Source organism: Schistosoma mansoni, chromosome 1, assembly GCF_000237925.1.
Source record: "Schistosoma mansoni strain Puerto Rico chromosome 1, complete genome".
Lineage (NCBI taxonomy): Eukaryota > Metazoa > Platyhelminthes > Trematoda > Strigeidida > Schistosomatidae > Schistosoma > Schistosoma mansoni.
In genome coordinates, this window is record NC_031495.1 from 29,692,800 (window position 1) to 29,719,692 (window position 26,893).

General features: G+C 32.1%; 1 protein-coding gene and 1 non-coding gene across 2 annotated transcripts in view; both read right to left on the reverse strand.

Moving 5' to 3' along the window:
• The window catches only part of Smp_126140 (putative integrin alpha), a gene marked incomplete at both ends in the record, with an annotated part of 64,653 nt that extends 47,553 nt beyond the window's left edge, over positions 1-17,100 (reverse strand). Inside the window, one exon of the mRNA XM_018793981.1 lies at positions 17,013-17,100. Within this exon, the coding sequence (XP_018648439.1) occupies positions 17,013-17,100 (88 nt within the window). The remainder of the gene's footprint in view (positions 1-17,012) is intronic.
• Positions 17,101-24,892: 7,792 nt separating this feature from the next.
• Positions 24,893-24,959, reverse strand: Smp_tRNA_01763_Gln_TTG.1.1. Its single transcript has one exon. It is a non-coding gene (tRNA).
• Between the last annotated feature and the right edge of the window lie 1,934 nt (positions 24,960-26,893).

Sequence of the window (26,893 nt, forward strand, 5' to 3'; positions counted from 1 at the left end):
ACTTCACTATAGACCTGTTGCTGGAAATAACACTGTCTTCGACTGAATTTTCAGGAATTGACCTTCTACCAGGAGGTTCACTTATCGACTTAGAATACGCAGATGACATAGTCCTGTTTAGTGAAGACGCTGGAAAAATGCAGTCTTCTGTTAGAACTGAGTAATAATGCCAGGATGTTTGGGATGCGTTTCTCCCCATCTAAATGTAAATTGTTACTCCAGGACTGGCCTGCGTCAACACCTGAACTAAGGATAGGGAGCGAAGTAGTCGAACGCGTGGACAACTTCACTTATCTTGGAAGTCTGATCAGCCCTAATGGATTGGTGTCTGACGAAATCTCAGCACGGATTCAGTAAGCTCGTTTGGCTTTTGCCAACTTACGTCACCTATGGCGAAGACGAGATATCCGTCTATCAATTAAGGGACGAGTATACTGCACAGCAGTTCGCTCTGTTCTACTTTACGGCTGCGAGACATGGCCATTAAGAGTAGAAGATACTCGTAGGTTACTAGTATTTGACCACAGATGTCTTAGAAATATTGCTCGCATCTTCCGGGATAACCGGGTAAGTAATAGTGAGGTTAGACGCAGGGTATTAGGAAATGATGGTAAATCAGTTGATGAGGTCATGAATCTTCATCGACTGAGATGGTTAGGCCACGTGTTACGTATGCCTGAACACCGATTACCACGACGCTCTATGATGACTGGTATTGGGGATGGTTGGAAGAGAGTTGGGGGCGGCCAAACCAAAACATGGCATCAGTGCTTGAAGTCACTAATTTCTAGTCTGAGCCATGTTGGCAGATGCAGACTACTTGGTTGGGGTCCGCGTGACTATCGTAACCAGTGGTTGGCGACCCTAGGTGACATGGCTCAGAATCGATCACAATGGCGTAGGTGTATACACTCTTTATCTTCCCTTAAACCTTGAGATTAAAATTGCTTCATAACTTTCTTCCTTCCTATACTATATCCTTATGTACAACCTTTCTTTATATACTACCACCACTAAATTAACTATTTCTATGAATCCGGTGTTCATCTTGTTGTGCCAACGAGGTATGGCAACTTGGACCGATGCATATATGTGTCTGGTCCTACGTTGTAGCTGACTGACTGACTTTCTTATACATATTTCTAATGTTGGTTGACAAAGAGTAGGTTCATTGATGGTTGACGGTTCCCGAATCAGAACGGATTATTAGCCAACGAAGCCATTATATCTTTAACAAGAAACTTCACTGATCACAACATAATACTAGCTAATATCATTCCATAGTTTAAACTAAAAACTTCTACAATCCTCTCAAATACCCACATCAATAATAATCATGTTTCCACTAGTGAATAGCTACAAGATGTAACACCTGCAGTTCCAATGACAAATAGTGACCAGTAAACTTGTACACGTGTCGGATTTGAGACAGTTATCCACCAAATGCAATGGGTGAAGGTTGCATAATATCGTGAGTTGGTTCAAGTTAGATATTAACACCGTTGGATGTCGGTTCAATAGTCTAGGGGTTAAGCGTTTGGGTGTGAGACGGACATTCCTTGATTCGACTCTCCTGTGTGAGATCGTGGACCCACATTGTTGAGAAATTCTATACTATGACGAACTGACTATTAAATGCTTTCAGGTTTTCAAATGTGATTCGACTGCGAACAGTTCGTGATTTCAACAGTGAAAATTTTACAGTCCACAGAAATCCTTTATATTAGTATTATTTCAGTCTAGTATGAAAACATCATACTAAAAAAATTATTTTGAAAAAATCACTCAGTTTTATTCAAATAAAATTAACCGTAAATAGATTTGGTCATTTATTTTATTAATTCAATGGTGAACTTTAAACATTAATTGTATGTAGTGTATGGGGCATAAATGAAATTAACCATAAAATCATTTAAGTCAGGCAGCAGTATACAAGAAAAATGGTAATATTGGATCAAATTCAGAAATTTCCAGACTCACAGTGAGTCAAAATCACGTTTATACCAATTTATTGACTCACAACTTTGTCTCGAGAAATGGTTAAGCCTTAGGTGATATGACAATACATTTAGGTGTGACATATTTCTTAGGATATAGTACCCATGGGTAATGTGTGATGAACTATTGAAAAAATCCAATTATCTGAACTTATGATGACGTAATAGAAGAACCGTTATGAAACTTTAACCGCACTGAACGAAATAAAGTTTCGTTGGAAATTATCAGCTAGCTTTTTAATTATTATCATCATTATTAGGATAGAGATCTGGATAATTAGACTTGTTAAATCATTATTGTTATCATGGATACAATTCCCCTAATTACTAATATACATTGATTTGTTCCTAAGGTTATTAGTTTTTTTTATTATCATTCGTTAAAGTTTAAAAAAGTGTCTTATTGGGTTGAAGAGATTAGTCATCTCTGTGTGTGAGTGTATGTGTTTAGTCTTTTAATGAGTAATATATTTTGCCTAGTCTATTATTTTGTGAAAGTATGCTGCCAATGATTCAATTTGCTTCTGTCTATATAATGATCAATATTATTAGTTGTCAAAGTGTTATATCCTATTGAAGATTAAATTATGGATAACTTCTGAGAGCTATTAAAGGACTAATATAATGCATATATTGTTATCGCATAACTATTGAGTAACTAGATTAAGTGTATTTATATCCCTCTTATTATAAGCTATATTTTGACTAATATTGTTATACGATTTACTTCCATACGTTAGACCCAGTTTATTCATTACAGTCTCTCACGATCACAGCCACTTTTTGACTTGATCTTGTATAAACTTTATTTTTCATTTTATAGTATGATGTGGTCTGGTTTGCTTGTATATAAACCAAGTATGTCCGAAAAATGTGATTCATACAGTGGAAGCTGATACTGGCTTTCTGGACTCAGCAGGTAGGGCTAAGCAGGAAAAGGACTAACAAGGACGCAAGGCTGCTCATACCGGCCAATACGTAATTGTCGTAGTACAGTGTTAAGATTATATAAGTCGGATTTTGATTGGCGAATAAATCACGTGATATTTAACAGGCCAAAGTCACAACACAAAGCATAATCATTTACATAATTATGAGTAATAGAAAATATTCTGAGCATTTTACGTAGGGTATCAGTGAAAATTAGTAACTAATAGAAAATGATTAGTCCTATGTTTTATTCTTACTGTTTATCATCATTGTTATTAGCATCATATTTAATTTTTGCAAAGATTTATCAACCATTAAAATATTTCTCATGACAACAAAAAAATTTGAAAGGATCAGAACATTTTTCAATGTTATCTTACAAATAATACAAAAATTTAATCGATTCAAATTTACTGTGAATTTGACACTTCAATAATCATCAGTGACGAAAAACATACAACGGTGTACTAACATATTAATCAACAGTATACTAAGTCGTTGACATTTAGATCAATATTATCTTCTTCGCCCAATGATGCCATTATTTGTATAATAGATATAAATGGATAGACTGAAGGATCTATGCACAACATTTGTAACTTTCGCCTTTCTCCGTGTCTAACTGAATCAGTATAATTTGAATAGTTACGAAAAAATTGTAGATTCCATTTGATTTGTAAAAATTGTGATACTTTTGTAAAATTACCTCCAAATAACAAGGGCTACTCTTGGCTACGCTTTGAAATACCTATTTTTAAAACAACTGGTCAATCGTCAATCGGATTTAGGTGTAATATGGCAATTTTATTTTTAAAAATTTCAGTTAGGACAGTGAACGTGTTATTTTTATTGTTATAATTCACGTCTGGTGCATAACATGTAAAATATACCTAGAACTTTGAAATATAATCAGACAGGTGTCTAGATATTATTAATACTAAGAAATTGAAACTAAAGTCTTGTCATACAATCCTAACTACCGACAATTGAATAATCAGTTATGGTAAACTAGATTGTAAAATGAAGTTGATTATTTTAATTCCAATTAATATCCTTTCTGACAGCCGTGACTATTTATTCATTTTTGAAAGCGTAGGCTTCAAGAAAAACATAGTACCACATGAAAGACAATTGGGTTCCACAAAATTCTGAACGATGTAGAATCTAGAAACATACATCTGGAGAAAATATCATTTCTAATGGTTAATTTCCTTAGATATATGAAAGCAGTTATTACATATCAATAGTGACAAGTTGATGTTGGCTAGACAAAATATAAAAATATCAAAATGAAATAAATAATTTTATTACTGTAGAAACTGTTTTCTTTACTATCATGCATATACAGCTGTATTGTTTAAGTATGAAACTCCGTAAAAATGTATGAAAACCTGAAAGTATGTGCAATCTACATCTAAATTTCCAGCTCTTATTGTATCCACTGCCAACCATACAATTCACTCTGTCAAATCTCATTTTTTATTGTTTACATACGAAACTTTGTTAAATGGTTTCTTCATTGTGTTCCTAAAGTAAGTCAAATGAGGTTCTATTCAAATCTAGTCTAAGTGTACAATGACTTTATTGTGAATGCTTTTATACAGAAAATGAATCACCACGTATTAGGTCTAATCATATATATTGATAAGAGAATAAATACTAAACTGTAAATATCAGGCAACAAACATATCAACCATTCTCTGCCTGAAGCTTTTGACAACTAAACACTTATTTAAGTCTGACAATGATAGTTATTTTGTATCATTTAGGCCGTTTATTTCGTATTATCATTTCAAAAAATTTATTCGTTTTAATTATTACTACTACCATAATCTGCTTCCTTATGATCACTTTACTTTCAGAATAAATGAATGTTGCATTTCATTGGAAAAATGATTCTATTCATGACTAGATATCAAAGTATTCTTGAACTCAGAATCATTCATTTATACAAAACATCATTATCATATCACTAATTTATGTATTAAAAGAATATTATAATTAATCCTTCTAGCAAAACACTAAGTTAATTACATAGATCTCTTAATTTTAACTATAAGTTATTTGAAACTATCAAGTATACTGTTATAACTTTACTAGTTAGTTAATTAATTAATCAATACAATTAATCCTTAAGTTTTATAACGACATCTCTAATAATACATAAGTGAGAAAAACGATGTTGTTCTCTTGAATGTAGATCCTATTGACATAGTAGTAAGTATTACTCAGACTAACTTTCAATTTTATATCTTTCAGTGTACTGATAATTAAATCTACCGATCAAAGGTAAATCCCGAATATATAATCTGATTGAAATAAATAAGATCTTAATGTGTGTTATATTCTTGTATAGTTGATTGCACTGTAACCGTCTGATTAGCCTAAGTTTGCCAAGATTTTTTTTCATGTTGTATTTTAAAGTTTCTGTATAGCAATAATTACTACTCATGCATTTGCACATACATGCATAAATGATGAGCACAAGTGTTGAGGTGGATTAATGAATATACGTTAAACCACAATAAAATGTGAAGTAATAAATAGGTATATTTGAATGTTTCATTAATAGTGCTAATAAAACAGGTGTTCTTTTCCATTTACCAGGGGGGATGGTTCTTCAAATCTGAGTGAATCATTTTGCATGTTCAAGGCTATGGATACTACTGGTACTAGAGATGAGTAAAACAGATATGTTAAATTGTAGCAACATTCTTACCTGTATTAGTAGCACGCATTCTACATCACAGTAAAAACTAAATCAGTTTAGGTGATAACCAAAAAAATAATGCTACTAGTCATTTTCTAACTTAATTCAATATTTTAATAATTAAGATATTTTTTTAAATTCGTCCTTTACTCTATTTCTTTCTGGTTAGGGTTATGTGATACGGAAATTAGCGTAACTCCATGAACTCAACCCTGTTTGTTAATTCATAAACAATCCAGGACATAGTAATAACATTGTATTTGTTTAAACTGCCATGCTTTTACATCAGCATAATAGCAGGTAGTTTTTTAACTCATAAAAAATGTACTAATAGTAACAAGCACCAAACCCTGGAACAGTTAGTCGCAAAAGAAGTTATGAAATATATAAAGTAATGTTAAAACTGAAAAGCGTAAGAGTGATGAATAATAAAACACATTCACTGTGATCAGTAAGCCTTTGGTAATTCCTTACCTATCTAACTATTAAACTAAATTGTGTGTACAACAATCTAGCTGACATTGGAAGGTAGCAAATGAACACAAATTATTTTCAGCAGATGTTACATTACCGACTTAACTACCGAAACTGTAGCGAGCGAAAATACAACTCGGGACAATAGAAAGTATTTGAACACAAAATTACAGAACATCTTACTAAAATCTGAGTACGTTACAGTAAGTACTTAATTTGCAAAATGTTAATCTATTGTCTCAAACCTGACTGTTCCTTTTGCAAATAACAGTCAATCGTCTTAGAATTCATTGTTCCTGCATTTTCATACCAATTGCTTCCTGTTTCCGTTCTTTCCTGCTAGATCTTCTTGACCTTCTACTACCAGACATTCTATTCCTGACTAACCTTATATACTACCTATGTCGATATAAGTATCAAACCACAAAACGATCCGCAATGTTGATGCCGAAATTTAATAAGTTCTGTCATGAGGATGTATTGACATTTCTGATATCTTCATCCAGTTTCATGTATAGATGTTATTTATCGCGTATAATACTGTAAGTTAATCTGCAATGTAAGACAACATGATCGTGAAAGAATACCAATGATGGTTACATAAAAGATTGACCACTGAAATGTTTAACTTTTTTTGCTCAGGTTTATGATTGCTTCGTTAAACAAACTTAGAGTTTGATACGAGTAATGTACAGTGCTTATATTATTTAGTAACATATTGCAATAAATCAAATTATTGTTCATGTATTTTAAATGTAGGTTGTAAAAGTAATCGCTTTATAAATGTCTAAAAGTAATAGAAGTCATTTACAGCATGTAAATCTAATAAGCAGGAAAAGAATGTATTCTCTGTCAGGTTGAAAATATTATACTAACTAACTGCCTACAACATAATTATCAACATGAATTTGACAAATCATTTGTTATATGGTATTATTGTCTATAAACTCAAATGTTCTTTTTCCACGAAATGAGTATAATTTTGATGAGTAATACTATGTAAATGAAACCATTTCCATTTTAGACAAGATCTATTTTCACTCTGTAATTGTCTTACTAATTATTTATTCAGCAACCTTTTAAGCATCACTTTTACCAGTTATCATGTCTATCCATAATTATATTGACAGGATGAACTGAATAACGTTTTCAGCTACAACCGATAAAGCAAATGAACGCAGTGTTTTTCTTTTTTTGGTACAAAAGCAATCTTTTATGAGAGAAAATCTGTATACATAATAGTTTCTCTACCGTCATTTATATAGTATATTATTGTTTTTACATTTCTGATCAAGATAGTGTCAAATATTTGAATAGATTTATTGAATAATCAATTAGAACATAGTCAATTCTGAATTTATTCTCTTTGACAATTGCCTAGATGGACTAGTTAACTTCCCTTTCAACTAGGGATCTATTAAAAAACAAAAACTTTTGATGAAATATATATATCATTATATTGTACTGTTTATTGCTCCCATTTCGGTTTAACACTTTTTTTTCTCAATATACATTTTATTTCTTTCGACTGGTTCTTGCGTTTATTTATGAAACATTTCCCTGTACAAAAAAGTCGGATAACTAAATGTTTAATAAATTTATTTTAAATTATATAACAATTGATCTTATTAGTACTTTCCGTTTTTTAAAAAAATGTTTGGGAATTAAACTTATGTTCTAGATATTCTACTTATATATGTTATACCTGGATATTTTTTTGGTAGAGAGGATATGTAGTATGATACACTTTTACATTAGATTTCTGACTTGTTAGTAGAAATTTGAGTAGCATATCCAGATATTCAATGTGATTACAATGTATATACAATTCAAAATTACGTCGTCCTGTGAGCAAATGTCAACTGTTTTATTAAGTAGTATCTGAAACTAGATATATTAGAATAGTATAACCTAAAAATGAATACTGAAGCGTCCTGTTTATTAGTGTTTAGTGTTTCAATACACAGTTGTAAGTGTTGCTTTGTACGCGAATTTGCATATTGATGACAGATTCAATAAATTTAAATGTTGACAAACGGTAAACATAAATTGTAAATTTTCAAACGAGTAAGTATAATAAATCGAAACACATCAATGCGAATTTATCCGACCGAGATATGTTGTGTGATATTGTTTAAACACTTTTTCAACTAGAACTGCTGAAACTCTGAAATACCTGTGGTGTATGCTACTTATGTTGATAAATATAAGTAGTATGTAGCACCTGTTAGAAGAGGAATGCCTGGCAGCAGAAGATTGTGTAGATTAAATTGAAGAGAATTGGAATGTTAACAAAGAGTAATTGTAATAAAAACAGAATTTAAAGAATTCTGAAGCATTTAAAGGACAACTGAAGGAAGATGTGAAAGTAATGTATTTAATGCATAGTTTTCATAGTTCACAAACGCACTCTGTAATTTTGTATTAAACAATAAACTGATTATCATCCCCCGAGTGTAATTAGAATTGGGGATATGAATAGAAAAGTTTATCTGTTGATAATCACCTTAGGAAGATATAAGTCCTCTTGCGACTTGTAACAAGGCAATATCTATCAGTAAAAACATGCATCAATAATTTTGTTTAACTTTCAAAAACATTCTAAGATGTATTCTGTTATCTTTGCAAAGGTCACGAGGAACAGAGATGAGTGTACCAAAGTATTCGAAATTTTTATAAATTATATAGAGACAGTATTATCATAACGATGGAATTCTAGACTTTCAGGTTAGCACTCGTGATACAGGAATGTTTTGAATAATAATTCATTTACTAAAAAACTCAATGGTTTCAGTTAAATATAAAGATTTCGAAGTAAAATAAAAAATCTGTCTGTTATTGTTAAATAATGATGAAAACGATTAAGGCATTGGATTTTCTGTTGGCTTACTCTGTATACCATTTACTAATCATTGAGGTTTCTTCTAATATGGCTCAACAAATGAGGACTCAAATAGACTGAATGTCTGTCCTACAACAACACATCAACGTTAATAATTCACATGGCGAGACTAAACTATATGGACGAGCCAATCAGAAGCTTTTGCGGGTTTTCAAGGTCACGGCGCTAAGTTCGGTACCTGATGCTTACGTACGGTCGGTTTACAACGGATTTGAGAGAAGACGTGATAATTCAGCGTCTACAAGAGAAGTGATCATTAGGTTTTTGGCGCGAAATTCAATTATCCATCTGCATAAATAGAGTTTTGGCATTATAGCTGATGTCATTTCGTGATGAAAACCCTAAGTATAATTCCTAACCTTAACCATGAACTGTAAATCATAATTTGAATTCTTCACACAGGTTTATAACCCTCATTTAGTCTTAGTTATTATGTTGACACTCTCAGAGTCACCCTACCGTCGCTCAAAGGTCGTCCATAATTTATAGTCTCATCCTTAACCATAAACCATAGCCCTAAACCTTAACTCTAACCCTAAACCCAAAACCATACCAACAACATTGAAGCTATGTGGTCGAAGCTAAAAGAATTTTCGAGACCTTATCATGGCTTCAGAGGTCGACTACTATGGAGCCACATGGATGAGTTCCTGTACCGGATGCACTATGATTTTAGAACTTCTGAACCTATATCTAACCTTGATAAGTTTTTAAGTCATGTAAAAGAACAGTATCCCCTTTAATTTTTGAGTTTTGTATAATATATTTTTACTGTATACTAACTGTCTTCTGATTGGCTAATATTTCTCAAGGTAATTCAAGATTCGTTCAAAGGTCGTCCATGTAGTTTAGTCTCGCCATTCACGTGTCAATAGAGATAGGCAATGCAGGACTTTCAGTTTATTGTAATTAAGATCGAGAGTCGAGTTGTTGGACTCTATAAATATTATGTTAATATTTGAACCAACACTCCACGGGACACAAAACACTATCATCATTTACAAATATTTTTATTTATTATCATGATCGATCACTTGATTAGCTTCAAAAACTACATTACGTAATAAGCATAATGAAATGAAAATATAGTGATTCTATCATTTTTCTAACGTTAATTCATAAATCTTATAGGCATCAAATTTGTGTTTTATTTTAGCTTTTTTCTATTAAATCTAATCTCACCACTTGAAATTATTTCTTCGTATATAGATAACATTTCTTAAAAAATGACGTATTTTTTTTAGCACAGTAACAATTTTTTCTATTCTTCACTTATATTATTTTTGTATTTTACATGTCATTGAAAGGGGTGGATATCTAAATAGTCGGACGAAAAATCTCGTTTCGGTTCGCTCTCTCTCTCTCTCTCTCTCTCTCTATATATATATATATATATATATATATATATATATTGATAATAACAATATAAGGTCAACATATATGATTAGCTAGTAGTCAGAACTAGTTAAGGACATTGGCATTAGAAAGGTTGTTTAGAAATAGGCAACCTACAAGCAATTATAATAATTAATATGATCACAGTTATTATTAGTTAACCGAAATAGCTGTGAGATCGATTTTGACTGAAGATTAATTAATCCATAAACAAACATTTTTTTAAAAATTCTTTATTCAATATTTGTAAAGAGCGTACAATGGAAATTTTTTTTGAGATCATTCAGCAAACCAATCGTAGGAGTTATTACTAATAACAGCTTAAATGAAAGTTTAATCGTAAGATTAAGTTAACTAAATCATATTGACAAAGTTGATTTACTAAAGTATACCCCATATTTTAATTATACAATTCTATTGTAATTTCATAATTTAACGAACTGCATGAAGCTATCATACAATTCAAGTTATACGTCGAAAACTTGTACTATGCATGATCACAAGGACCAAGGATGTGGTTAAAGTGACCGAATCATTTTCATTGACTAAATTACCACAATGCAAACGAAGACTAATATAATAATAAATTAATTGAAAACAAAGCAAATTAGTTTGTGTATATAATATAACATAAGAACTATATTAGATTATGTACGGAAAGTAGTTACAATGCATCAGTTACAAGTAAATTTCCAAAATTTTACGATAAATTCAATAATTAATATTAAGTGTGTCCATACTCTTAGTATTCATTATGTATCACCTACGAACTCCGAGTGATTTTTATTCACGCGAACTAGTAGTAACTATAGTGATCATAACAGTGATAGTCACGAATTGATTTAATGTGACATACTTATCCATAGGATAGGACACTAAACAACCAATAACCTTTATTAAAACTGTATATAAACTTATAATCAACATTCCATGTTTATCGTTACTTTTTAGAGTGAGACTCAAAGTGAGTAAAGCGGATAATTGAATTTTTATAATTATTTGTATAAAATCCATAAGGCAATAAGAATCTAAGGTGCAAAATCTATAACAATCATGTATACGTAATCATTATTTACCTTTATTTAAATTTGCAACAGTTACCTACTGTTTACTTGTCTATCTTTTGATTTACTTGTACGCTGCTTTATTTATTTCATACTTCTTTATTTGTATCAATTTTATCTCCCCTCATGTGTTATAAATCTTAGCTCCTCGGACCGGTGTGTGTAAACAATTGTATGTTTCGTTTTCTAAATATATCCTGATTACTACGAACGCACACCGGTTTTTCAAGTTGTATATGACAAAACATTTGATTATGCTGATAGTATATCCGATAAATTTGAAATTAGATAACTATTAGCATACATTTGAACGTTACTAATCAAGTTCAAAACACCCTCGCAGATAATATAAGGGAAACATATGAGATAAACTTGCATGACTGTATCTGGCAAACTATACATTTTTATACTGAGATTAAAACAGAATTTGAACCATTAATTAGCAATCTGCTCTCAAAAAATTAAAGTTGTTCAACTATATATTATCACACAACGCGTCTAGGTGAACTTTGCATTAGACTATACTCATTCTGTACTCTATAACTTCATTGAAATCAGAATACGGGTTTCTTCTACTTCAGGACGGTGTCGTAATACCTAATGAATAAAAAAGTCAGTAGAGTTAGTTTCTTTCTTTCTCTGGATCTTAATGTGAAAAATGTTATAAGATAACAAAAAAGGGGTGCAATATATTCACCTATAAAGAAAAATACTTTTCATACACATTTGAATTAAATTAGTAAGGGAAAAATAAACAATATATTACCTAAGAATTGTTGAAGTCTTATGATAAATATGTATGCCCTTAGTGGTAAACATTTATTTTCAACCAAAGTTTATTTTAATATTAAACAGTCCAATTACCAATCAATTCAATAATCTGTTCCACTGTTATATATACATATTACTTTTTCCAAAGCATATAACATCTTTTTTTGAGTTAGACACTGTAATTTCGTTTGGATATAAAGTTTATTTTATCACTCTTACATAACAACACAAACTTTGTTAACTAGTGTGCAGATAGTGTGGTTCGGTCTACTTATATCCACATAAGTAGTATATGGTGATGGTCAGGCAATGAAAGTATTTTGGCAGAAGATCGATAAGGAAAGAACAGGAATGAAGCGCAATCGGTGTGAAAATGCATGAAAAATGGAAGTAGAGAAGATGAACTAATATTTACAGAAGGAACAGTTAAAATTGAGACAATCGATTGTTATTTTTCAAATTAACTGTTAACTGTATGGTTATCAGAATTTAGTAAGATAGTCTGTAATTTGTGCTCAAATACATTCGATTGTCCCCATCAGTGTTCTTGTTCACTACGATAGTATTCAGCTACTTATCCCATCATAATAGAATGCATTAAACATAACTAATGAAAAAGTTTTCAAATGTCTTTCATCAAGATAATTTTGATATAGAAGCGCTTGAACGAATGTAGTTTAGGAATTTAACAAAAAAAGATTGAATTAGACTATGTTTAAATGTCAGAAGTTGATCAAGAACAAATTCTGTCCATATTATTACAATTTCATCTACTGAATATGGCGTCAATATTGAAATCATGAGAAATGAACAAAAAAGTGATTAAATTTTTCTATACCACTTTCAACAGTGTACATTTCCTTATCAATGTAAATAAAATAAGGTTTCATTGGCCTCAATATTGCTGTGATAAACATATAGAGAAAAATTTCCCTTTCCGTAACAAGACATGATTCTAATATATAGATTTATAAATGCTACATATTATTTACTGCCTTTCCAATCATAAACAACGGGTTATTCTATGTTATACATAAATTCCATTTGTCTGATCTGGAATTAACTCATTCTCTGGGTCATTCATCTATAGTGTCTTGAACTGAGATGTTGTTATTTTGGCTTAAGTCAATGGGAATAAAGTAATTATTTACAAAAGATCAAGTCAAACCACACATATTCAGAAGAGAATACTGAAACACATTGGAAATGGAAAATATTAATGATTATCATTAAAAGTGTTGGATTTTGCTAGATATCTGTATATCTATTCGGTTTGCAGATGTCTTGTTCGTGTGTCTAATATCTCAGTTATAACTTTTTGCATCACAAACTGGATCTACACATATACTTGAAATAGCATGTTTTTTTATAAAGACCAACTTAGTCAAGTAGTATAAACAGTAGAATGGGTAATCCATCTAAATACATGTACCTAAATTACATTGTCTGAGAAAAGAATTCACCGATTTGATAAATTCAAATAAAAAACCCACATAAATGTCTAAAATAAAAAGACCTAGCTACGTATGACTCCAATCAGCAGCTTACAAATTTTATCTACGAACGTATGTAAACTGTCACTAATACAAGACCTCTTCATTGATACAAATAAAAAAGTGAGCATATTCAATTGATTGGGACATATCCTTTGAAAATATCTGGCAATAAGCACGACTTTAATTTGCATCTGTTGTTTTCATAAATGTTTTGTTGTGTCAAAAAGATCGTCACCGCAAAGTTGACAAAAAACCTCAGACTTTTCGGAATATATACTGTTAATATTATTAAATCTTAGTTCAAATCTCACACAGATAAGTCACCTCAAAATCAATAATTATTAGCACGAATAGAACTTATTGTCAGAGACAATTTTAAATAAAATAGTTATTAATTTAAATCGATTCGTGATTTTGATATAGTTCAACAGCCTCTATAAGTCTACACTGACAGTCAGTCAGTCAGTCAGTTACAAAGTAGAACTTCGTACGTAAGTACATCAGTTCGAGTTGCCATACCACATTAGCACAGAGATGAAGTTGTCGATTCAAATCCCATATTGGTAGAAGTAGTAAGAGTATAAGTATTATGTGAAAGATAAGGGTTTGAAGATGTTATTGAAGGAGTATAATACAGTGAAATAAATTTGGAAAGAGAAAAAGGGTACGGACATGGAGAATTCAGAAGATTAGAATTTGGCAGAACACAAAGAGTGGATGCACCTTCGCCATTGCAAACGATTTTGAGCCATGTCATTCAATGTCTCTAACCATCGGTTGCTATCATCTCGCGAATCCCAACCAGGTAGTCTACACCTACCAACACGGCCCAGTCCACTTGTCAGCGACTTCATGGATTTATGCCATGTCTTGGTCTGGCCGCCCCTAGCTTTCTTCCAACCTTCTCCTACACCATAAAGCATTGCACGTCGGGGCAGTCGGTGGTTGGGCATACGTAACATATGTCCTAGCCATCTCAACTGATGAAGTTTCACTACTTCATCAATCGATTTGCCATCCTTACCTAGTACCCGTTTCCTAACAACTGCATTACTTACCCGGTGGTCCCAGGATACACGAGCAATGCGTCGAAGACACCTATGATCGAATACTAGTAGCCTACGAATATCCTCTACTCTTATCGGCCATGTTTCACTGCCATAAAGTAGGACGAAACGAACTGCTGCACAGTAAACCCGTCCTTTTGTTGCTAGACGGATATCTCGCCTACGCCATAAATGACGCAAGTTGGCGAAAGCTAGACGAGCCTTCTGAATCCGTGCTGAGATTTTGTCACACACCAGACCGCAAGGGCTGATGAGACTCCCAAGATAAGTGAAGCAGTCAACACGCTCAACTACTTCACTCCCTATCATTAGTTCAGGTGTCGATGCAACCCAATCTTGAAGTAACATTTTGCACTTCGAGGGAGAGAATCGCATCCCGAACATGCCTGCATTGTTGCTTATAGTGGTCAGAAGACTGCATTTTGTCAGCGTCTTCACCGAATAAAACTATGTCGTCGGCGTATTCTAAGTCAACAAGTGAGCCTCCCGGTAAAAGTTCAACTCCTGGAGGTTTAGCTGATGAAAGTGCTATCTCTAAAAGCATATCGATGACAAAGTTAAACAAGAATGGGGAGAGTGGACAGCCCTGACGAACACCACTTGAGGTAACCAATTCTGATGACAGTTCGCCATAGGCTCTAACTCGACCAGTTGTGTTCGAGTAGAGCCTTTATGAGGTTAATGTACTTCTTTGGTACTCCTTTCACTGACAAACACTGCCATAGAACCTCACGATCAACGGGAGTCTACACTGACAGTTAATATCTGTTTATCAGTATCAAACTCTAAAGGGAATTTCTGTAGTGCTTGTGAGAAACAGTGATCAGTAGAGTTCAGCTGTGTCGGGTGTAAGGAAGTTAGCCATCAAACACAATGGAGGGTGGTCGCGCAATACCGTGGATTGATCAGAGTTAGCTTTTACACTACTGGATCCCGGTTCAGTGGTCTAGACATTAGGCGTTCGTGCGCATGACCAAATACTATGGGTTTCATTGCCGGATGCGTGGTCGTGGATGCGTTTTGATAAAGAATCCTTTATAAGGACGAGCAGGCCATGCAGTGATTCCAGGTCTTCAATGATCGTCTAATTTAGATCAGTTCGTGATTTTAATACAACTCAACAATCTCCACAACTCCACACCGACAGTGTAATTTTAAGCTACATAAATACACTGTTTATTGATATATTTGAAAAGTTGTAATTATTAGTTCGAAGTATCGAAAATAATGTTTGTTTTAGAAATGTAGTATTTTTTGTCAGTCCTAGCAAAGTTTAATTTTTTGAACCAAACCTGACCATAATAAGTAGGAACGTTTAGTAACTTTATATGTTAGTCACAGAACTGGGATTAGTACTGATTTTATTGTTATCCATGCCTATTGGAATCTAAGGATTAAATAAATCAATATTACCACTAATTGATCCAAGGGTGAGTCAAAAACTAAATGGACCATTATTATTAATTAACCATCATTGAAAATATTAATCACGTTGGTTCGAGAACTGTTGAAGATATGAATCTGAAAGATGAATTGAGTATAACGCAATCATTTGGATTACGCATCAGGAATAGTGAACAATCTGATTAAAAAACGACACATTGTCCAAGTTAAAAGCTATGATTATATAAATAAATATAGATGATAAACGAATTATACAACTCAGGCCAAGTCATTGTTCAGTCCGAACATTCTTCAGTCTTATTTTTATCAATATCTTATACATAAGCATTTGTAAGTTTCCACAAATTCGGTAAACTAGGATACCGAGCAATATACAAAATAAATCCGAAACTGTTAGACCAAGAAAACACTAGTAAATCGAAATATCAGTGATAAATTTTGTTTTTTTAAGTGAGGAATTTCAGTTCAAGTAATTTTAAACGGTACATGTTGGCATAGTCTCATTATCATGGTATTGTGATTGAGCTGACAGAAGAAGAATAAATACTTAGCGTTTGGATATTTTCTTTGATTCATCATCATGAACACCCAGCAATATATAATAACAATGGATATTTAATCGTAGAAATAATCGATATTCAAAACTGTGACTTTATTCGCTAGTGTGGGAGAAAATATGTATATTTCTAATGCTGAATCATTTTTAGTTCCATTTATCTATAATTACAAGCTATAATAAAATGGATTGTTATAAACTGTTGAATAGAATAAGAACAATCATTTTTACGATAATAATTCTTACCTCCGGGTGTTGGTGTACCAACTTCTTTTCTTAATTCATCAGTAGTTGCAATTGGTACAACTGAACAAAATGGAAATGTAAGATCCATATCAAGGCGATAAACAACACCAGTTGATTCATTCATACTAATACTACTACTACCATGACTTGCTTTCGGTGCACCAACTAAACATGATGGTTGTGACTGTCCAATGTATGTTGCTACAGAATAACCAAAATAACTTCCACGATTAATGTGTGTATATAGTCTGGCTGAATCAGGTGGATATAATAATAAATCCTGAACAATTTTATTCTCTCTGTAGGATGACGATAATGTATAACTTGTAAAAAAAACAAGTAAATACAATAATTGTGAATTTAACATTATTGTTAAGTGGTGCATTTGATACACTGAAAAGTAGTTTATTAAAGTAGTCAGTCTCTACATGAAGATTCTCATTTAAACATTATGATAGAGAAGGTACGTTACATCATAACATTACACTTAAGATGAAGCATATTCCAAGCAATGCTTTTTAACCTTTAAAGGTAATGTGCCAGATAAAGATGAATTATTTCTTTCCCGTTTCAACTTGACCAGTAGTATTAACCAATCAGTAACGTTATTTACATAGTCTGTTTTGATGTCCAATGCTGTACATATCAGTAAGCTTTGACCTCTAGTATGTGAGAAATAAAAGACACAAAAACACACACACGAACATTCGCACGTGTTCTTAGTGTGTGTCTATGCCGAGCATGACGCATCAATCCCATATATATATATATATATATATATATATACGTTGTGGTATGTCGATAAAAAAATGCCTATATCATTAAACAGCCAAACTTTGGAGGTTGAATTTCCCCACTGAAATTATGCCAAATGTGCAATTAGCACAATAATAAATCATTTTTTACAAGCACACTAGTGTAAAATATGTCAAAGGAGAGAAAGTATATGTAGAATCCACAAAACAACAACCTTTATTGTTCTGCATGGTTTGGTAATATGCATAGTATAAAAGAATACTTCAAGTCAAAGCATCATATTAGAAGATAATCGCAAAGGGATTATTCATGATTAATTCCATGATATTCGTAATATTTCTCACATACTTTGGTTGTATTTTCAATTTCGATTTCCAACAGGGTTGAATAATACTTACTTTCGACTAATATATTTCTTTAAATATCTGAAAAATTATTTAATCAAATCCAGTGAAAATCCCAAAAGATTGACTGGTAAGAGGCTTCAAAAGTAAACTTGAACAGACTGGGTATTATCAATAAGTTTCTGTGAATTTGTTAGATAATTTCGCCGCAGAACTAAAGATACATATAAGTAATGAGTTTTAGGAGGAATTCGAATCTTAAAAGATAATGAAAGACTAAATGAAAACATATACATTCAACTGATGAGAGCTTGACATTTCGTCAGAAAAATTGTAAGAATATACATACTGATCATGAATACTAAAGGTTCATCAGTATCATAATACATAGAATAACTACTGGGCATCAAAACTATATCTCATGCGATTAAATAAGTATAACTAAACAAGTAAGTTAAACGAAAAATCAAATATCCGATTTTAAATCAATTAACACCGTTTGATCATTTCTAGACTATAACTATTGACAAGACCCTTGGCAAACTAAAGTTAATAAACACTACAGAGTATGAAAATTAATAAAGTCTACAGGCCATCGAGAATCAGTACGTCATTAAACGAAACTATTTTCACAGGTAATCGTTTCAAACGATACAGTTATTCTAAAAATAACCATGTTTAAGAAGTTAGTTCCTTGTGTAAATGCAATCAGTCAACCATTATGAATTTTGAAATGATGAGTATATTCAATATATGAAGGTGAGTTCATTGTACTGGTACTCAGACGAATAGAAGTAACTTGTATTGTAAAATGGCGAATATATCGATGTCCAATAATAATAATAATTTCGTTGCCACAAATAATGAGTTCATACTATAGGAACCGTTGAGCTCGAAGAAACTAAGCGAAAGTTATGATTAGGAAGCATAGTTGGTCATTCAGAAACTAATATCAGTTTAATTAGGTTTATTGTATCCTTCTGTTAAAAAGGTACTTGGGATTTTGTGGGAATAATAGTTGCTCAGTTTTTAATTATGGACACCAAATACGTTCAACTAGATAACATTCGTTTATCGATCGACAGTATTAGTACAAAAATCAGTGATAATTTTTTTCAGTCTTAATTATTATTCCGGTCATGAAAAGTATGTAATTCCTTACTTAAACCTGTTACCCATCGTGAACAGCACAGACCACACACCAGCATTCTCCATACAATTCTGTCCTGACCTCGCCTTCCCAATTCTTTCCATTTCATGTCTGCTTCCAATTCTCGACGTAGTGTGTTCTTCGGCCTTCCTCTTCTTCGTTTCCCTCCAGGATCTCAAGTAAGATTGTTTTGTGATGCAGTTTGGTGATATCCCGTAATGTATGTTCTATCCAACAACTCCATTGTCTTTTCCTAATTACCTCTTCATCTGGAAGCTGGTTTGTTCTCTTCCACAGTAGGCTGTTGCTAATGGCATCCGGTCAACGGATATTGAGTATTTTGAGTAGACAACTGTTTATAAATACTTGCACCTTCTGGATAATGGTTGTAGTAGTTCTCCAGGTTTCAGTTCAGTACAGTAGAACTTCATTGACGTTCATTCGGCAAGTTTTCAATTTAATGTTGGCTGACGGTTGCTTTGAATAGCATATGTTCTTTAACTGTAGGAATGCTGAGCTTACTTTGCTAATCCTTACCTTTACGTCTGCATTCTATCATCCTTGTTCATCGATGATGCTGTCCAGGTACGAGAAACGTTTACCTTTTCTACAGTTTCTTCATCAAGTGTGATTGTTTTGGTGTTCTCCGTGTTATATTTGAAGATCTCGCTTTTCCCCTTGTGCATGTTGAGGTCTATTGATGTAGAAAATTATGCTACACTGGTTCTCTTGACCTCGTAAAACTGATATTTATCATCGTCATCGCTACCACTGGTGGGTGCATAACACTGGACAACATTCATTTTGCTTCCTTCTTTCTTCGTTTTGAATGATGCTCTGATGATTCTGGGTCCATGAGATTTCCATCCGACAAGTGGTTTATGTGCTCTTTTGGATAGCATCAGAGCAACCCCCTGAGTGTGTGGATCATTTTCCTCTTCTTGACCAGAGTACAGTAGCATCTCCCAAATCTGTTTTTTCCGTCCAACTTGGGTCCAATGGGTTTCACCTATTCTGAGCACATTCAAGTTGTATCTCCTCATTTCCTTTGCTATTTGACTGGTCCTACCGGTCTTCCACGTTGTCCGTACGTTCTATTTACCTCTGGTTGTTAGAAGGGGCATTGGTCTCGAGATTTTCGAAGAATCCCGGCTTTCGCCATGAGACGTCATAATTCTTCCTTCAACTCCCATGGCAGAGTTTAAATGGTTTAATTTATTTAATCTGGTTGGCGATTTTTAACAAGATTCCTTCTATGGGATGGGGTTACCTACAGCATGCCCAACCCTCCTCCTTTACCCAGACTTAGGACCGGCGGTAACTCTAGAAGAGCTACAGGCGGAGTCGATAACTGACAGAACTTATAGATAAACTGAAGTGTGACTTGTATTTAAATATTGAATTAATCAAACTACATTTACAATCCTGGTTATGTAAGCCATTTAAATTACATACGATGAAAAATATAGTTGAACATCCGTCTTGATTTAACTCATCGTATTCTTTCCTCAGATGTTTACCACACTCAAAAAACTTATTATAAAAATGGTTTCCTGTTGCTGAATTTATAATTCTTATAAATTTCGTTTAGTATAATATTATTGTTAATAATGGATACAATGTCTGTTATTTATCTTTTTTCCATAATTATGGTTTCCCTTCTTGTGGATATTCTATTGACCAACACGATACTTTATATACCTGGTTTGATTTTCATTAATTATTTGGTTATCAATGTACCAAATCCTTTACAATAACTAGACCATGAGATTTAATTATTGGTTGATCATCATGACTAACTTTTTTCATAGATCCTTATAGGCCAAAAGTGGAAAACACAAATCTCATGAAAAGTGGAATCAGTTTTTTTTCGATTTTTATGAAAGAAATACCTAAACAATTTATTTATCATCGAAAAGTAACATGAGAAATATACAACAACACGACAATAACCACTCGATACAAACACGTTCACGTTAGCCAAAGATTCCGATTGAAAATCTGAATGACAATTTCAAATCAACAAATTAACTTGTCTTATAGAAACGAACTGGGAATTTTTACGGTCGAATACTTTTAGATTATTTAAACGAAAGAAATAAATTCTATTCCTTCTCTCCTGAAATTAGTATTACGTGAGCGCTTAGTACTATGGGAAAGAATAATTCGATTGTTAGTAAATAACTAGCGGTTTTCACCGTAAAATCTATGAAACAACATCTTGTTAACTTTACCTCATCAGTCATTCTCCATAAGGCAGTATAGTAAATTTCTCGTTCAGCTAAAATTCTTTTGCAGTGATATCAAATTTTTTTCACTTTCCTTATAGAGAACTTCCTATAACATCGAATTCCAAACTATGTTCCCCAGTTTTCGTTTTTGTTTAGGTGTAGAGCACCCACTAATACATTGATTCTTACATGTGTCCAAGTATCTAATAGCTTCACTGTAGAAGCAAAAGCAAAGTAATTTACATTGTTTTTACCGAACGTTAGCTTTTAAAATTATTCACCTAACAAATATCCATTATGATTTACACGGAAGAAACGGAACGTACATAATTACATTTCAGATACTTTGGTTTCTCTTTTTTACATACTAAATCCAGAAAACATCTGTAGAGTTATTCATAGACTTCATCAGATTTTCATGAAAACCATATTCATGAAAGATGTTCAAACTGAGAAGGTTATAGTAATTCATAATATAAATCTCAAATTTTATATTTAAAAACTTTCTACTGAGTAGTATAGATTTTTTGTCTTTATAACAACTGTCTATCTATGTCTTCCACTTATAACCAAACTTCAAATTAATTAATTACTTAACAATCTGAATTTAGTTTTTCAAAAAGAAATTCATTCTACATATAGTGAATTCGCCATTGTCTAGAAATTTTTAGCGAATACAGTAAAATGATTGAGGGCATAGTATCTGTAGGTAAATGACTCCATGAAAAAGGAACTCTGAATTATATATATATATATATATATATATATAATATTTTCGAAAGAATATGGCTACATGCCTTGATAAAACGTTTAATTCATATTAAATACTGAAAAATTGAGTTTTAGTCATTTAGAGGAAACTGTGATGAAATTCTTCTTCTTTGACTTCATTGATTTGATGCTGGTTTATTACGTTACTTGGGCTAAAAAATTGTTGGGTCCATTTCTAAGTGAGATAACAGACAAAAATAGATTAACGAAATGATAATTAAAATAGGGTATTTTGACAAAAAATATAATTGAATCTCATTCTACTACTGTCTACTGAATAAATGATTATCACGTATCAAATATGTAAAAAGAAAATGTATGGTAAGTCATGATATTATGATGGTAGAAAATAAATTCCATACAATCAGTGTATTGATATGAACAAAATTATGACGTTAGGCTGGATGTACCTGCATCCCAGAGTTGATTTTCACTCCGAGACCCAAACTCGGTACCGTTCGCTTCATAAGCCATTGCATTGTCCACTTCGCTTCTGAGTTCAGATAATCACTAACTTGTGCAACGGAGTGTAGGGCGAATTAATTTTATATTGTTTGTTTTAATCTTCCCACTGATGTTTAGGACTACAAGTGATCACTCTCTTATTGGCATATGTACTTCCTGTGAGGATTGCCTCGATATTGCTTTAAGTCGCAAGCATTCTAAGCAAAGATAGATAGTGGCTAGCAGTGGAATCCAGTTTGACGCGTGTTTCGTCCTATCAGGACCATTGAGCCGTCATCGAATGGTTCTAATGTCTGAGGATAAAGCCGATATTTTTTAATTTCATTTAGTGAATTGATTTTTATTACTGATATTGCCAAATTTATAATCAAATAAAAATATTAAATTATACTCTAATTAATCATTGTCAAGTTAAGTGAACGTTATTTATTTACTGTACCATACAATTAATTTATCATGAATTCTTGCATATAAAAATGTCTTTTTTATTTATGAGAGAGTAAGTAGTATTACTTCCGTACCTTTTTGTTGATTTATTTGTTTATGAGAGTACTATATTTCTTCAGTTTTCTTTTAACTATTATTTTGGTTTGTTTTTCATTCTGTAGTTTTCAGCTTCACACGTAGAGCTTTGAGGTTTCGAATGGTTATTTTCACAACAAATTAGTCTTGATTAAACGTACACTATAACTACAGTATGTGATTTGTAAATCAGATCAATGATTGTCTTGAACCTTAGGCATAAACACTTTCCTATCAAAATAAAATCATATTGTTTGCTTGAAAGAAAACAGTCGTAAATCACGTCTTGTTTGTTTCTGAACCGTAGGGAACGATGCAATCGGACTACTAGCTATTTTTAGTTCTGGAATTTTAGTATGAATATACCATCGCATTAAATAGCATTAATCTCACTACCTAATGATTTCGAATCTATTGACATGCTTTTTGCTCGACTAAGAATAATTTATTGTATATAGTGATTATAAGCATGGATTATCTGTTAGTATCTGTTTTAAATCGGATTTGATAAGCAATCACAAAGTGTACACTTTAGAAAAGGCTGAAACTACCATAAAGTACTTACTTAACATTTACTGAATACACTGATTAACAAGAGAGTAACAATATACTTTGTTATGAAGTGTTTCATCAAGTTTGTTGACCAATATCTATTCGAACTCATGTAACCCAATTACTATACATAATCATTTCAACATTAACTTTCCATAATTAAACGAACTCAATAAAAGCCAATTCATTTAATTTAGTTATGGTAAATATTAAATAAAAATAAAATCTGTTAACTGTTCAAAGTTTTTCTCTGTTAAATTTATTGTCATTCTGAAAAAAAACTAATCCGAGTGTAATTCACATGAATTCATTCTAAACAACATGGTCATATTCACTGTTTAACATAATGTTCATCATAATGGAAATTAATTATGAGTAGTATTATTGATATACACCGGAATAATATGTTTGATAATTAGATCAAATTATTGTTTACAAAAATAAATGAACTTCCGTTGTACTAGATTTATATATGTATATATATAAACAAGTTTACTGCTGATAAGTGGCAGTAAGGTTTCTCGATTTCTAAATTTCATGAAATTAGTGATACAGAAGTGTGAATTACTCAAACTTTATTTAAATTATCGTTTATAATGATCTAGTCCATCAAGGAATTAGTCCACTTAGTTAACATCAGTCACATTTCTATCTTAAAATTGCATAAGTACCTAATTTAGAAAATAATAAGAAACAAACATGTACATTTTAAAATATCAACTTGATATTATATGATCAATGAGTTACAACAAGAAATGGTCTTGATGATAAAACATTAGTAAAAATGTTTAAAACTCCAATATCGATATCACTATATATCAACTAATATATTCAGATATAGGCTTTTAAACATTATAATTCATAAATTCACTTAGTATTGTTTGTTTGAATCTTCCCACTGACCTTTAGGACTGCAACTGGTCAGTCTCTAATTGGCATATGTGCATACTGTTCATATTGCCTCGATATAGCCTAAATACACAAGCATGGTAAGCAAAGATGGATAGTGGCTAGCAGTGGAATCCAGGACGTTCATTTCGTCCTACTTGGGACTCGTCAGCTGGATGTACCTGCATCTCACAGTTGATGTTCACCCTGGGACTCAAACCCAGTACCTTTCGCTTCAAACGCCATCGCGTTATCCACTCAGCTACTGAGTCCTGATAGCCACTTGCATGTGCGATGGGGTGAAGTTTAAATTCACTTAGTATTGTATGAATTATAATTCATAATATGTGAAATTTATATCTGAAATAGTCTTAGCATTATAGTTATGTACTTGATGATTCTCATTTTTACTTGCAATTCAATGATTCAGAAACAATTTTCCAACCTTCATTTTGCACTATTATTCTTATTCTTATTTCACATAGAAACATATCAACACCGAATATCGTTCATTAATAACTCATTCTCACACATACATACACACACACAATTCATCCAGTCTCCTTTTATTTCACATCGTTGAACTTTTCACTTGATTCTCATTCAACTGACCCATGTTATCCTGTTTACATAAATTCAACATCCAAATATGATTGGTTTAACGCATTATATATTTTGATATGATTGTTAAAAAACACTATTTCTTTGATGATTTTGATTTTGATTATTACCCTGAAGAAATCCAGACAAGTTAGCTGGACGAAACATTTGAATTATTTAAATTTCAATTGCTAAGGCTATGTGTACTGTTTGTCGAAAATAAACAATTTCTGTAGTTGTAATTTCTGAGCAGCTAGCGAGAACCTAACGAAATAAAATGAATTCCAAGTATTTCGTTTCAATTTGTTGCCTTCTTCAACATGATACATGAAGTCATATGTACGTAAAGCAATCTAAACGGTTTCTTCGACAAGTTTGAAAATATTCAAATTGTGATTTTTAAGAATTAAGTCACAGAAACTCATTCATTATTATTATGGTCATAAATGTTTGAGTATTGTAACGCACCATATATATGAAATAATTACCGACTCGCAATTAGCCTTATGTTTCAAGTTTCTTACATTAAACAATACTAATTATTTTCAAAATAAATAAGTTGTGGATTTAAGAACTCCTTGTATATCAAAATCATTTGGGAAGCTTTGAGAAAAATGATATTATTTAGGGATGTACACACTTGATGTACATGAACTTGAGCCATAATGTTTGTGTTAAAACCAATGATATTACTAGACTGCCGAAGTAGGAGAAAGGGGATTCGAATCTGTGACTGATCAGTTAAAATTTTGGTGATTTAAAGAAATAAGTCCTTCATTTCAGAATAAGTAATTGGTTCATTATGTTTAATTCCAGGGTGAAATTAAACAGCAGATTCTAGTTTGATTTTACTAGCTTCAAATGGATAGACATAAAGTCCTAGGCTAGTATTTTGTTATAGTCTAGTTTCTTAACAGTATATATCGATTTTTTCTTATTAAACTAAGTTTAACCATAAGGTTTCAAACCTTCAAGTGATTCATCCCATTCAAGGTGTAGCACATCTGTTATGTGAATTAACCTTTGTATTTTTAAGAGTTTTATTTTATCGGTTTATTGGTAAGAGATGAATTGTTAATAATAAACAGAGTAGTAAAAAAACATAACGTTTCATCATTTCCACTGTATGTCAGAACATCCATCACCCAGTAACCTAGTGATGAAAGATACAAGTTGAAAAGCTATATATATATATATATATATATAAGATTACAATATCCTTTTTTCCCCTTGAAAAGTAATCAGAACTATAATTTCCTGTATTAGCAACCACAATTTGTTTCCATCTATGTGTATTGTAAAAGTATTGTTGATTAGTTTACTCATTTATCCTTCTCTTTCCAGGTCATTAATCATTGAAACAGACAAGTTAGGTCAAAACATAACCTTTTTTTCTTTAGGAAAGCGTTAGAAAACAACTAGTTTTGATAACAATCACAGAAAGAAGTGAAAACATTCAAACAAATAACGATAATGAGGATAAAGAAAGTGTAAAACTGAAGTCCAGACTGGTTTATAATATATATATATATATATATATATATATGGGTCAAAGGTAGACAAAAATACTAACATTAACTCATAATAATAATAAGCTTTGTA